The sequence below is a fragment of the Macrotis lagotis genome, chromosome 4 (assembly GCF_037893015.1).
Source record: "Macrotis lagotis isolate mMagLag1 chromosome 4, bilby.v1.9.chrom.fasta, whole genome shotgun sequence".
In the NCBI taxonomy this organism is placed as follows: Eukaryota; Metazoa; Chordata; class Mammalia; order Peramelemorphia; family Peramelidae; genus Macrotis; species Macrotis lagotis.
Genome location: NC_133661.1, coordinates 69,977,074 through 69,988,672, shown reverse-complemented (window position 1 = coordinate 69,988,672; position 11,599 = coordinate 69,977,074). Strand labels below are relative to the sequence as shown.

At 40.0% G+C, this 11,599-nt stretch overlaps 1 protein-coding gene across 9 annotated transcripts in view; it reads right to left on the bottom strand.

Annotated features, from left to right (window-relative positions):
- The window catches only part of MYO9A (myosin IXA), a 217,363-nt gene that overhangs the window by 5,777 nt on the left and 199,987 nt on the right, over positions 1-11,599 (bottom strand). For all 9 annotated transcript variants that reach the window (XM_074233066.1, XM_074233060.1, XM_074233061.1 and 6 more), the window contains 2 exons: positions 1,307-1,509; positions 321-448 (listed from right to left, as the gene is read on the bottom strand). In XM_074233066.1, the coding sequence (XP_074089167.1) occupies positions 321-448; positions 1,307-1,509 (331 nt within the window). The remainder of the gene's footprint in view (positions 1-320; positions 449-1,306; positions 1,510-11,599) is intronic.

Below are 11,599 nucleotides of genomic sequence, written 5' to 3'. Positions count from 1 at the left end.
AACTTACCAGGCCGTCCCCCCAAGTCCAGGTCACCCCTGAGGGAAGCTAAGCCCCCCGAGGCCCTGAGGCCTGGTCATCCCCTTCGCTGCTCCCCCTTCTGCTTCTGAAGAGCAGGAATTATCTTACTTCTAACCATTTGTGGTGTCTCTGTGCCTGGCACAATCCTGGCACCCAGTAAATGAATAAGTGCTTTTTAAAAATGCATCGATTCATTCCTGACTCAGGGCCCAAGAGCAGAGGAGGAGGAGGTGGTGGCAGTTTAAGTGCCAAGTCAGGGATCCACCCCATGGGCCACACAAGCTGCTACCCCCCCATTTACCTGGTCTATCACAGTGGACGTTCAGGTTCTCAGAGCTGTCAGCAGTCCCGACAGAGGCTTCAGAATCAAGTGTTTCATCCTCTGACAACCGGGGCTCCAAGGCGAGCATCTCAAACGTTAGATCTTCCCTGCAAAACCCAATCAGAAAGTCCATTGGCATCCAGGCTGAGGGAAGCCCAGGATAAAAAGCCCAGGAGATGCAACTACAAGTGACCAACTTTACCCCATTTGCTGTAGTTCAAACAGTGAAAAAGACAATTACCCTGAAACAAAACAACAAATAGTAAAGGTCCTTTAAACAAGGGGGAAGAGGCAGGGAATGGTTTTCTTTCCTTCCCCCCTCACCCAACCTTCCATCCCTTGGTCAGCGTCTTGTTGCTCAGAGGACATTTGTAATTGAGAAGATCCAGACTTCAGTGGAGTTTGAATCTCTATTCTTACTGCTTCTGAGTCTAAGCCTTAATAATAGGTTCACAAACTTGCTGTTCTCTCCTCAGACTCGCAGAATGTTTTATCCATACGAGCAAGGGTGGAGGCCAGGAGATGTGAAGGGAAAAGAGGAGAACGTATCAAGAGACCTGGGTCCTAGTAGTTCTGCAGATGACCAGCTGTGACTGGGGCAAGGCAGCCTTTCTGGACCTGTTTCTTTATCTGTAAATAAATAATCTCCAAGGTCCTTTTCAGCTCTAAAGTGTCCCATGGGTCTGACTCCCATGGAGCCAAGTTAATTTTACTTTGTTCCCATTTTGCTGTTTGAACACTGACAACCACCAACAAACATCAATGGAACAAGTCCAAAACACTCGGCCCAGAAGAACAAAATGACTTGATTGATTTTCGAGTTATCGGGACCAGTACTCAGGTCTCCTAGCTTCCATTCCTGGGTTGCTTCTACTACAGACACACACCATACCATGTAGGTAGCATTGACTTCATGGAGGATCAACATCAAAACAAACAATATTCTCCCTCCCACTCAAACTCACTTTTCTTTTTGCAGGCTTTCAATCTGCTCAGTCAACACTTTGGCCTCTCGATATATGGCTTTTTCTTGTTCCTCTGGGATGTCTATCTCCATTGCCTCCTCATCACTCATCGTTTCTTCTGAGATTTCATATATTGAAGAAAGTTGGGCTTCCATAAGAGATGATGGATTTGGGCAGTTTTCCTTACAAACAGGTCCTTTACCCTGCAGAGAAACACCCACATAACAAGCCTCATGTCTTCATAATCTTTGCTCAGTAATATTAGGCCAATGAGCATGCTTTCAGTCCATTAGATGAGTAGAGATAAGATAAATGCACACGAACCGTCATTGGCAGGGGTCGTAGGATATGAAGACAACATCCACTTAACACAAACATATTGATGTTTTACTGCAAGAAACTTGAGTGTGGAGGATACTACATAGATTTAAAAAATTCTTTCTTTTAATTATTTAAATATCTATTTGCCTCACGCAAAATTTATCACAGTAAGCAAAGCATAATCCATCACAGTTATATGGCACAATATCCCAAGGGCATGAAGGTGTTCATCTTCATTGTAAAATTCTTTCTACAACAAGAAAAGTGCTCCTTGAGAGATGGCTACCTTTCTGTATGGCTCATAAAAACATACCAGAGGGGAATCTTAGGAAAGAGAGAATAGCTATGGCATCTGTAAGCAATTTATGCTCACTGAATTTGGCTTGGCTAACAATGGGATGGTCTTGACTCCATGTGTTTTTAATGCATTTTTATATACATATTATAGATAATATGTATATATAAATGGCAAAATGCAGCAGGTTGTTGTTTTTGCTAGGGAAATGGAAGAAGTCATTCATCTCAGAAGCAGATGCTAGCTTCTCTTCCCCCTACTGCCTCCTCCATCCTTGTTGAAGTTTGCAGTGGGGAATAAGCATAGGGAGTGATTCTGTTTGTCAGTGTCACTGTGATGACAGCTCAGTTCACTTCAATGCAGAGGAATACAATCACAAGAAGAAAAAAATGTTTTTAGACAAGAATCAGGAATACAATCACAAAAAGAAAAAATGTTTTCAGACAGTAGAATGAGTGCATTTACTTAATTTAATTATTTCATTTAGTTATGTAGGGCACTATGCCAGATGATGGGAATACAAAAATGAGAAACAAAGACCCCATCCTCTGGTGGCCTGGAGAAAACAAAAGAATGATAAAAGGTAGGATGTGTTAAAAAAGAATTGGTCTAGCCAAAGTGATAAAACAAGTAGCAGGAAGGAAAGATCACTTTCATCACAAAATATGTGATGTAACACTTCGGGAGATTTAACAGAGAGAATAAGTTGAATTGACATTGCAATAAATAAGAGAATGATGGAAGATAATCTGATTAGCTGCTAGAATTATGTAAAAAAATACTGCTAAACTACCATGCAAGCCCATGAGAATCAATATTAAACTGTGGACTGATTTAGATTCCCTAAAAGCACCACTAAAGGGCGCAAGGCTAGCAAAAGGTATATACCCTTCCATCATAAGAAAGCCCCTAGGCCATATAAGAGACCAGTATGACCCTAAGCTTCCAAGTATTACACAATAATGTCTTATATTTTCAAAGGGACATGCAGCAGAGCTAGTGGGAAAAAAATTTAAGTAGATTTCAGTTTTTGAAGCTCAGGCCACCTTGAATAGTCTTGGTAGCATCATTTTCCCTGGGAATGGAGTTCTGGAAAAGACTGGAGAACAGTTCTTATTCACCAGAGCCTTTTGTGTTCTCTTAATAAATAAACTCAGGGATCCAAATGGATTTGCTTCTCTGGAATAAATATTCACTAGAATGTATGGATTTCCAAGGGAATGTTTATTCTACAATTAATCAGTGTAAACCTGAGTAGCTAATTCAGTTCTTAAAAAATTAAGACTTTCTAACTTTAGCAGACAAATTCCATTGGGCTTAGCTTAAGAATCTCCCTTTAACAGAGGGTGTTACTTGTGGGTGTCCACTAAAACTCCCTAGAACCATGAGCCATTCATCCTCTAATCCAACAAATATTTATTGTACTTCCCCTCCAAGGTTCCCCACAAGGTTTCTTGTGCTAATCTCTTTAGCTCCCTGAAGGTTCTCGATGCTTACTGACTGATCAGACTGCACCAGATGCTTGGGACAGTAAGACAACAGTCTCTGACTTGGAGGAGCTGTCATGAAGTCAACATGACTAGGGAGACAGAGATTTCAGGGTCCTAGCTTTCACAGGTGGAATTATCTAGGGAAAAAAAATCTCAACTGTGACCCTGAAGTTTCCTAATCTCTTCAAATGAAGGGAATAAGAGATCCTATCTGACAGGGTTGTCTCAAAGTGAACTCCCATCATGACTGCCAATATTGTAGCAGTGCTTGTGAGTGTGACATCAAGGTCCTGAAGAACATCTTCACTCTGCTCAGTCATCTTTCCCTAATTTTTTTTTGTTTGAGCACAACAAAGTCAATAATTATCTCAGTCTGTAATATAATAGACAAAAAAGTCTAAATCAATCCATTAAAAACCTCTAAGGGTAGTTTAGTATCAACAAGCCTAGTGCTAGGCCTTGGCAAAGACACGGTCCTTGTCTTCACAGTAGGCAATGGACACTTTGCTAATACAGATCTAGATGAGTTAAGGAAAACAGGAGGACAGAAATAACAAATAAGGTCCAGGAATAACGGTATTATCGATAGGGGATCAGAGAAAACTTCAAGGAAGAGTTGGAACAGGAATTAAAACTTCAAAGGATAGGTAGGATTTCAGAAGATGGTGGGGGGTGGGGGAGAAGAAAAATCTTTGGCTTTAAGTCAGGTAGAACAGCACGTGGTCCTAAAGAAAACACAGTAAAGGTAACTCATTAAATTGGATGAGTTCTAAGATTTACAGGCTGCATCTCAGGCACCAATATATTTATCTCTTAGAGAGTTAATTAAGGGAGCATCATCAAGGTAACAGGATACACAGAATCCTGAAGAACAATGGAGATGGATTATTGCTTACTACCTTGGACTCTAGCCTAGTCCTTAACAGTTAAAGGAAGGAAGATGTCTTTAGGAAGATTTTATTCAAATACTTTTAAATAGAAAATGAATAACTTACCTCAGTTTTTCCTCTTTCCTCAATGGGTTACACAGATCACCCCCCCCATAGGTTTTTCCAAGGCAAATGGGGATAAGTGGCTTGCCCAAGGCCACACAGTTAGGTAATCATTAAGTGTCTGAAGTCGGATTTGAACCCAGGTACTCCTGACTCCAGGACAGGTGCTCTATCCACTGTGCCACCTAGCCGCCCCCATCCTCTCCCTTCTCTCCAGAGTTTCACTTTAGAGGGAAAAGGATCAGGGGTTGAGATGGTTTATAGGTTGCCAAAATGTTCTTGAATGGTGCAATATGACCAGGTAGGGATAAATTTAAAAAAAAATTCAACTTAGTTTACAAACTAGAACTCAGAAAATGTTTATTTGTAAAATTTTCAGAGAAAGACTATATATTCTAAGGTGGTGTTTCTAAGAGACTAGCGCACTAATGAGATTTGATGGTTCTAAGACATAGTAGGAAAGAGCACAGTCACTTATCCTGTTTAGAGTCTCCTAAAAATAACTTTGTACTGCATCTTTGATTTCAGGGATATGGATGCTTTTCTCCAACTGAGGCTGATGGCAACTTATCTCTACTCTCTCATTGTGTGACACTCTTGTCCAAGTCCTTTTACAGATCTTCTAAGGGAGGGTTCATCACACATCCTCTAACTGTCTTAATATACATAGGCAGTTTTACAAAACCTCCCTGCTGGCATCCCTTCATTTTTCTTACTCACTATATTTCCAGTGCATCTACTTAAAAAAACGATTCTATTTCTATATTAGCTTTTCTACAACCTGTATCCTGCTTTTGCTGGCTATATGCTGCGGCCACCTATATCCATCCAATGCATGTCTTTGGATGGTCACAATTTGGATTCCTAAAAATTGTGATGGTCTAAGATTTAGAGCACTAAAGCATTCTGGGCTCAATATTGGTTGTTTTTAAATGTGATTTTGGGGGATCAAAGGTGAGACCCAAGAAGGCCAATCACCCTACCCAAAACTGAAGCAGAGTCTGTCTCAGATACAAAGTTGCACTTCAGGTAATTCATAAGCCAAAGAAAACTCCCACCACTAAAAAAAAAAAGTAGATTCAGAGATTCCCTCAAATCCAAAAAATCCAACCTAGGAGAAAGTAAATCCATTCAAGCAGAGACTTAAAAAAACCTAGATTAATACAAGGATCATATCAATCCATTGAAGAAAGGAAGCAAAAGATGTGAAATGAAATGATAGGAAAGCTCAGAAAGAAAAAAACTGAAAGCTTAGAACAAAAAGTGGTACAACTTACACAAAGTGATAAGACTTCCTGAAGCAACAGATAAAAAAGAAATCAAATCATTCCTTGAAGACTATGAGAAATATTAGACCAAAATCTAAAGACTTGGAAAAAATTAAAGAAAGCACAAGCTAAATCTCATATAAAAAATAACTGACTTGGAAAAAATGGGTCATGAAGGGATAACTGAAGAATCATGAGAGTCCTAGAAAATCATGATTTAAAACTAAAAAAAATAGACAATTTTAAGAAATCATAAATGAATACTGTTCACCAGATCAGATCTATTAGAACCAGAGAGCAAAGTGAACATAGAAAGAATTCACTGATCAGCTTCAGAAAAAAATCCCTAAATGAAATGTCCCAGGAGTATCATAACTGAAACCTAGAATTTAACAGTTAACAAAAATCAATCCCAAAAGTTCTGTAAATAGTAATAATGCCCATTAAGGTTGGAAAGGTTGTTTGCAACTAGGCTTTAAAAAATTATATTTTATTCAAGAATAGAAAATCGGTTGAGTTAGGTGAACACACACATGCTCAGATCTATGCTTAAGGAAAATTACTTTGAAAGCAGTCTCTTGGGGGAGACAGGGAGACTAATTAAGAAGCAGATGAAATAATCTGACCAAGATTTGATTAGAGCTTGAACTGAGAGGAAGCTCTGTGAATAGAGAGAAGTGGTTAGATGTAAGAGATGCTGTGAAGGTAGAAATGGCAAGATCTGGTAAATTAGTACGGAGGGAAAGAGAGTAGAAAAGTCCAGCCTCATGGTGAGATGATGAACCTGAGACACTGGAAGGATAATGGTGCCTTCAACAAAATAGGGAAGCTGGGAAGAAATAGTTTAGTTTGGGATATATTGAATTAATCTCTTGAATATCCAGTTTCAATGTGCAATAGGTATTTGGTGATGTGGGACTGGAGCTTGGGGAAGAGACCATGAAAGGACATTTAAATCTGGGGGCATCATCTATATAGGCATCACCAAACCTATGGGAGGTAATGGAGTTACCAAGAGAGAGAAAGGAACCTGGGAGAAGGATTAACTAGACAATGAGATGAGCCAGAGATGGCATGTTGCAAAAATCATGAGAAAACAGACTATTCAGAGAGAGTGTGGCCATTATAGTCAAATGAAGGAGTTTGAGAAGGATTAGGAATGGAAAAAAAAGACTCAGATATAACAATTAAGAGATCACAGGAAATGTTGGAGAGAATGGTTCCAGTTGAATGATGAGGTAGCAAGCCAGACTTCAAAGGAATGAAGAATGAGAGTCGAGAAAGGCGAGGCAGTGAGAGCAGAAAACTTTTTCAAGTATGGCTAAGGGGGAGTTAATGCAGTGGATTAGAGCACTGGACTTGGAGTCAGGAGGATCTGAGTTCAAATTTGACTTCAAACACTTGAAGTGATCTGGGCAAGTCACTTAGCTCCCATCACCTTGCAAAACCAAAAGAATAAACCAACCACACAAAAAAAAAGTATGGCTAAGAAAGAAAAGTGATACTCTCAAAGTGCAGGTTCAGATATTAACATTTAGGTTGTGTGATTTCCTTTTTTTACTTGGGGTGAGGTAGGGAGTGAAAAGGGACTTGAAAACATTTTTTAAAAAGACAAGAGAGAAAAGAAGGAAATTCAGGAAGAAGCAAAGCAATAGAAGACTTTTCAAAGTAATACACAGAATTTATTACATATATGTATGTACAAAAATATAATATAAATTTTAAAAAATAAGTGGCATGAAATAAAGACTCATGGTTTCAAATACAATCTATTTTTGTGTTCTGAGATATATGAAAGTTTTCATCTTTGGAGTATATTGCATTTAGGTTGGGAATAAAAATTTTTAAAAAAATCTATGGAATTTCACAAAAACTGCATTCAAGGAAAACTTTATAATACCGGATGCCTTTATCTAAAATATATATTTGCTGAGTCTCTATGTTTTTATTCCTGCAGCCCCCTTCTGTACATTCATTTCTGTGGTATGCCTACTTTTTTTATTTTTTTAGGTTTTTGCTAGGCAATGGGGTTAAGTGGCTTGCCCAAGGCCACACAGCTAGGTGATTATTTAGTGTTTGAGGCTGGATTTGAACTCAGGTATTCCTGATTCCAGGGCCAGTGCTCTATCCACTGCGCCACCTAGCTGCCCCCAATATGCCCACTTTGTGTCCTCATCTGTCTTCTTGATTCCAAGCTCCATAAAGGAAGGAACAAATAATTGTTCTAGAGGTAACAGCAGCGGCTCCTTACTCTCTCTCTTGCTTCCTGTTTCAATGCCCTTTTAGGAGGACAAACCTTCTGGCAGCACCTTTTGAACCTCAGGGAGGATTTGCCTCTCTAGCCAAAAGGCTGGCTGGAGCCAAGAATAGGGGAAGAAGTTCTAGGGCAAGTTGAATGAGAGGCAGAGGTGGGAGGGGGTGAAAAGGGAGAAGAAAGGGGAGATCCCCTCCTAGGTCACCATGTGGTTAAGAAAGCCTGGACTCTGGCAGATGGAGATGTGGCCATCCATAGACCTGCTTCTGATCACATACCACCAACACCCCACCCCGCCACACATACCTTTTCCACTGTTGTCTTATGTGACCAAATATTATATTAAAGTAATTTTAAGTCAACAAGTATTTTATTAAATGCCTAATATTTACAAGGCACTGGAGGGTGGTGTGGGGATGTATATGTGTGTCTGTCTGTCTACTTTGGGTGAGATGACAGACTCACCCAGGACCATAACACAAATTGGATTATATGTTTTTTTGAGAGATTTGAGAGGAAAAGAGGAACTGAATCTCAACTCTGGTGATATGGTAAACAAAGGAAGAAGCAAATGGGAAATTCAAAGTAGTCATATATAGTTGAGGTACAGAATGCCTAAAGAGGTTTGACACCAGGTAAGATTGGAAAGGTGTGTTGATATCAGGTTGCAGAAGGTCTTCTTGGATGCCAAGCTAGGGAGTTTTGTGGATGACAGGGAGCCAACTGAGGGAGTTTCAGCAGAAAACATAATTCATTTATGAATTAAGAAAATCAGTGTGAAGGATGAAGGTATAGTGTGTAGAGAGGAGGACCTGAACTAGGGTGGTAACAGTGGAGATAGAAAAGGGGGAGGAAATGAAAGCCATTAGAGACATAATGGTGAGTCATTAGACTGAGGGGAGCACAGAAAGAGAAAAGCTAATGGTAAGATTTCCATCCTAAGCAAACAGAGGAATAGTGGTGTCATTAAGAGAAATAGTGAAGTTGCGAGTAAAGAGAGGATTTAAGGGAAAGATAATGAGCTAGTCTGGAAAGTAAAGTATCTTAATGAATGATACTATAGTGAAAAATAAACATAAACTACAAAAATCCCAAAAATCAGTTCAGCTGTTAAGGGGATAAAACTCAAATTAAAAACTCAGTTCCAAACTACCAGGGAATTAATGGTCTATTAATATCTTTAAGAGGTAATGACGGAGGTGGCACAAGATTCTGATTCTTTGCAAAGGGGTGAATGGAAGTTAACTATGCTAACCCACCTGTGTCTTCCTGCCCTCTCCCCAGGCCCCCTGCCCTGCTCCCTTTCTAGCAGTTGGCGAAACTGCCAAGTCTGAAAGGACCAGAAGCTTCCACTTTCAGCTATTAAGATGAGGAGGCTTCTTCATTTCATTCAGGCTGGTGAAAGAAACAATTGTTCCCTCTAGACACCATCGGCCAGCATCCGCTCTAAACTCCACTCTGCTCCCCCCAACCATCCACCAGAAAGACTGCTAGCTTTGTCCAGGGCCTAATCTGCACTGGGCAACACGCAGATGGGAGGGTTTGGGGACAAAAATCAAACAGTTCCTGCCTGCCCTGGAGAAGTTCCCTTCTACTGGGGAAGGAGATAGAAGCTATCTCTAAAAGAAATGAAAGATGGATATTTTTAAGGTGGGGGGGAGGTGCCAGCTGCTGTTGGGGAACTGGGAAAGGGGCTTCGTGGAGAAAGTAGAATCTGAGCTAAGTTTGGAAAGAAATCAGGAAAGCTAAAGGGTGCCAGAAGGGACAGCCCGTACTCAGGCCTAGAGACAGGAGAAGGAATAAGATGAAGCAAAGCCAGTTTGGACTTGAAGGAAGCCACTGGGATCAGAGCAGATGGTGACAAATAGTAAATTTTTTTTAACTACTTAGCTTTTCCCCTTTACTTGAAAGTATATGACAGTGATTTATAGAATGTTTCATTTTCAAAATGAAATTAAGTGTGGAATTATCCTTTATTTTAAAAATCAGAAGAATTAAATCTAGTTTATTGATGATTTATACAGTCCTTTGAAAATTGAGGGTTATTCAATGAACTATATAGACCCTTCTCTGCCACAGTACAGAATAGAAATATCAAATAAGCTAATTAAGCTTAGCAGAAAACAGCTAAATTTTCCCACATAATTTTTTATGATTTGGGGCAAGTAATAACCACTTTTTTGGTTTCAGTTTTTTGTCTGTAAAAGGGTTGGGCTGGATGATTTGCCAAGCTATGATCCTATGAATTAATCTGCATGGGAAGAGGTCTTAAAATTGTAGCTTACTTCAGGAACATCTTTCTTTTGGGAAGACTTAGCATTTTATCCTATTTTTTAAAAAATGTGACATTTTGTATATCGTTACAATCTAAGGAATAAATAGAAGATCAAAAGGGACCCCCTGAATCCCTTGTCTTCTGTGAATGCATTGTTTTCTCTCTTTTGATTGGCTCCTGCAGTCAATGTCAATATCATTATCAATATCTAGAGAACTGAATTGGTGGTTTCCACTTGCACTTTGAGACTTGGGGTCTTCAGCTAAATCAAGCACTAAGGAGACAGAAGGGCCACTGTCTATCCTCTTTTTTTTAGGTTTTTGCAAGGCAAATGGGGTTAAGTGGCTTGCCCAAGGCCACACAGCTAGGTAATTATTAAGTGTCTGAGACCGGATTTGAACCCAGGTACTCCTGACTCCAGGGCCAGTGTTTTATCCACTGTGCCACCTAGCTGCCCCCTATCCTCTTTCTTTGTAGAAACAGTTCTGGGTCAGGGGCAGTAAAGTTCCTCTGAAGAATTATGAACAAACTCTTCATGCCCATTCCTAGAGGTAGGCAGAGTGAAATCTCTTTCTGGTACTTTTCTGTTCTAATGAAAGGAAATTAAAGCCCTATCACCAGCCTTTGAAGACACTATCCAGAACCAAAGACCCAGGGCTCTCTGTCAAGGATGCCTATTTGTGATGGGAAAGGGATTGCTGGGGAAAAGAATCTGGAGCAAGGGATTCAATGGGAACAATGCTTGTTAAAAAGTTTATTTCTACCTTTTGCATAGTTTCCAATTTTTGAATTTCATATCCATCAATTTCTATCAGTCATTCAGTCGTTCTTTAGTCATGTCAGACTTTTCATGATCCCATTTGGGCTTTTCTTGGGAGGGATCTGCCACTTTCTTCTTCAGTTCTTTTATAGATGAGGAAACTGAGGCAAAAGAGTTAAGAATTTGCCCAGGATCACACAGCAAGCATGTTTCTGATTCCTATCCTCTATCCTCCACCGAACAGACCAAACATATAAATGGATTCTGTTCAATAACATTATATCCAAGCAAGTAAAAAAAAATAAGAGAACCTGGAGATATATGGGCAGACATCACAGGGAGCTGTGAAAAGGCAACAAGAATGGAAGAGTGGAAAAGGTTAAGGAAAAGCAAAAGGTAAAAGAGGAAAACCAGTTAACTAAAGACGATCTTCGTTCTCCGTAAGGCAGGGATGCAAAAAGGACATTCTAGGCACCTGAGAAGTATCTCCAATAGGGACATCTAAGTGGTTATGGAGAGTGGTCCGTACCCATGGTAAAGGAGCAGGGGAGTCTGACAGACTGAGAGGCTGGTTCAAGTGCTGGCCCCTACCCCTGCCTGCCAGAGCCCTGTGCACCCTTCCTGGGAGACCTTATCTT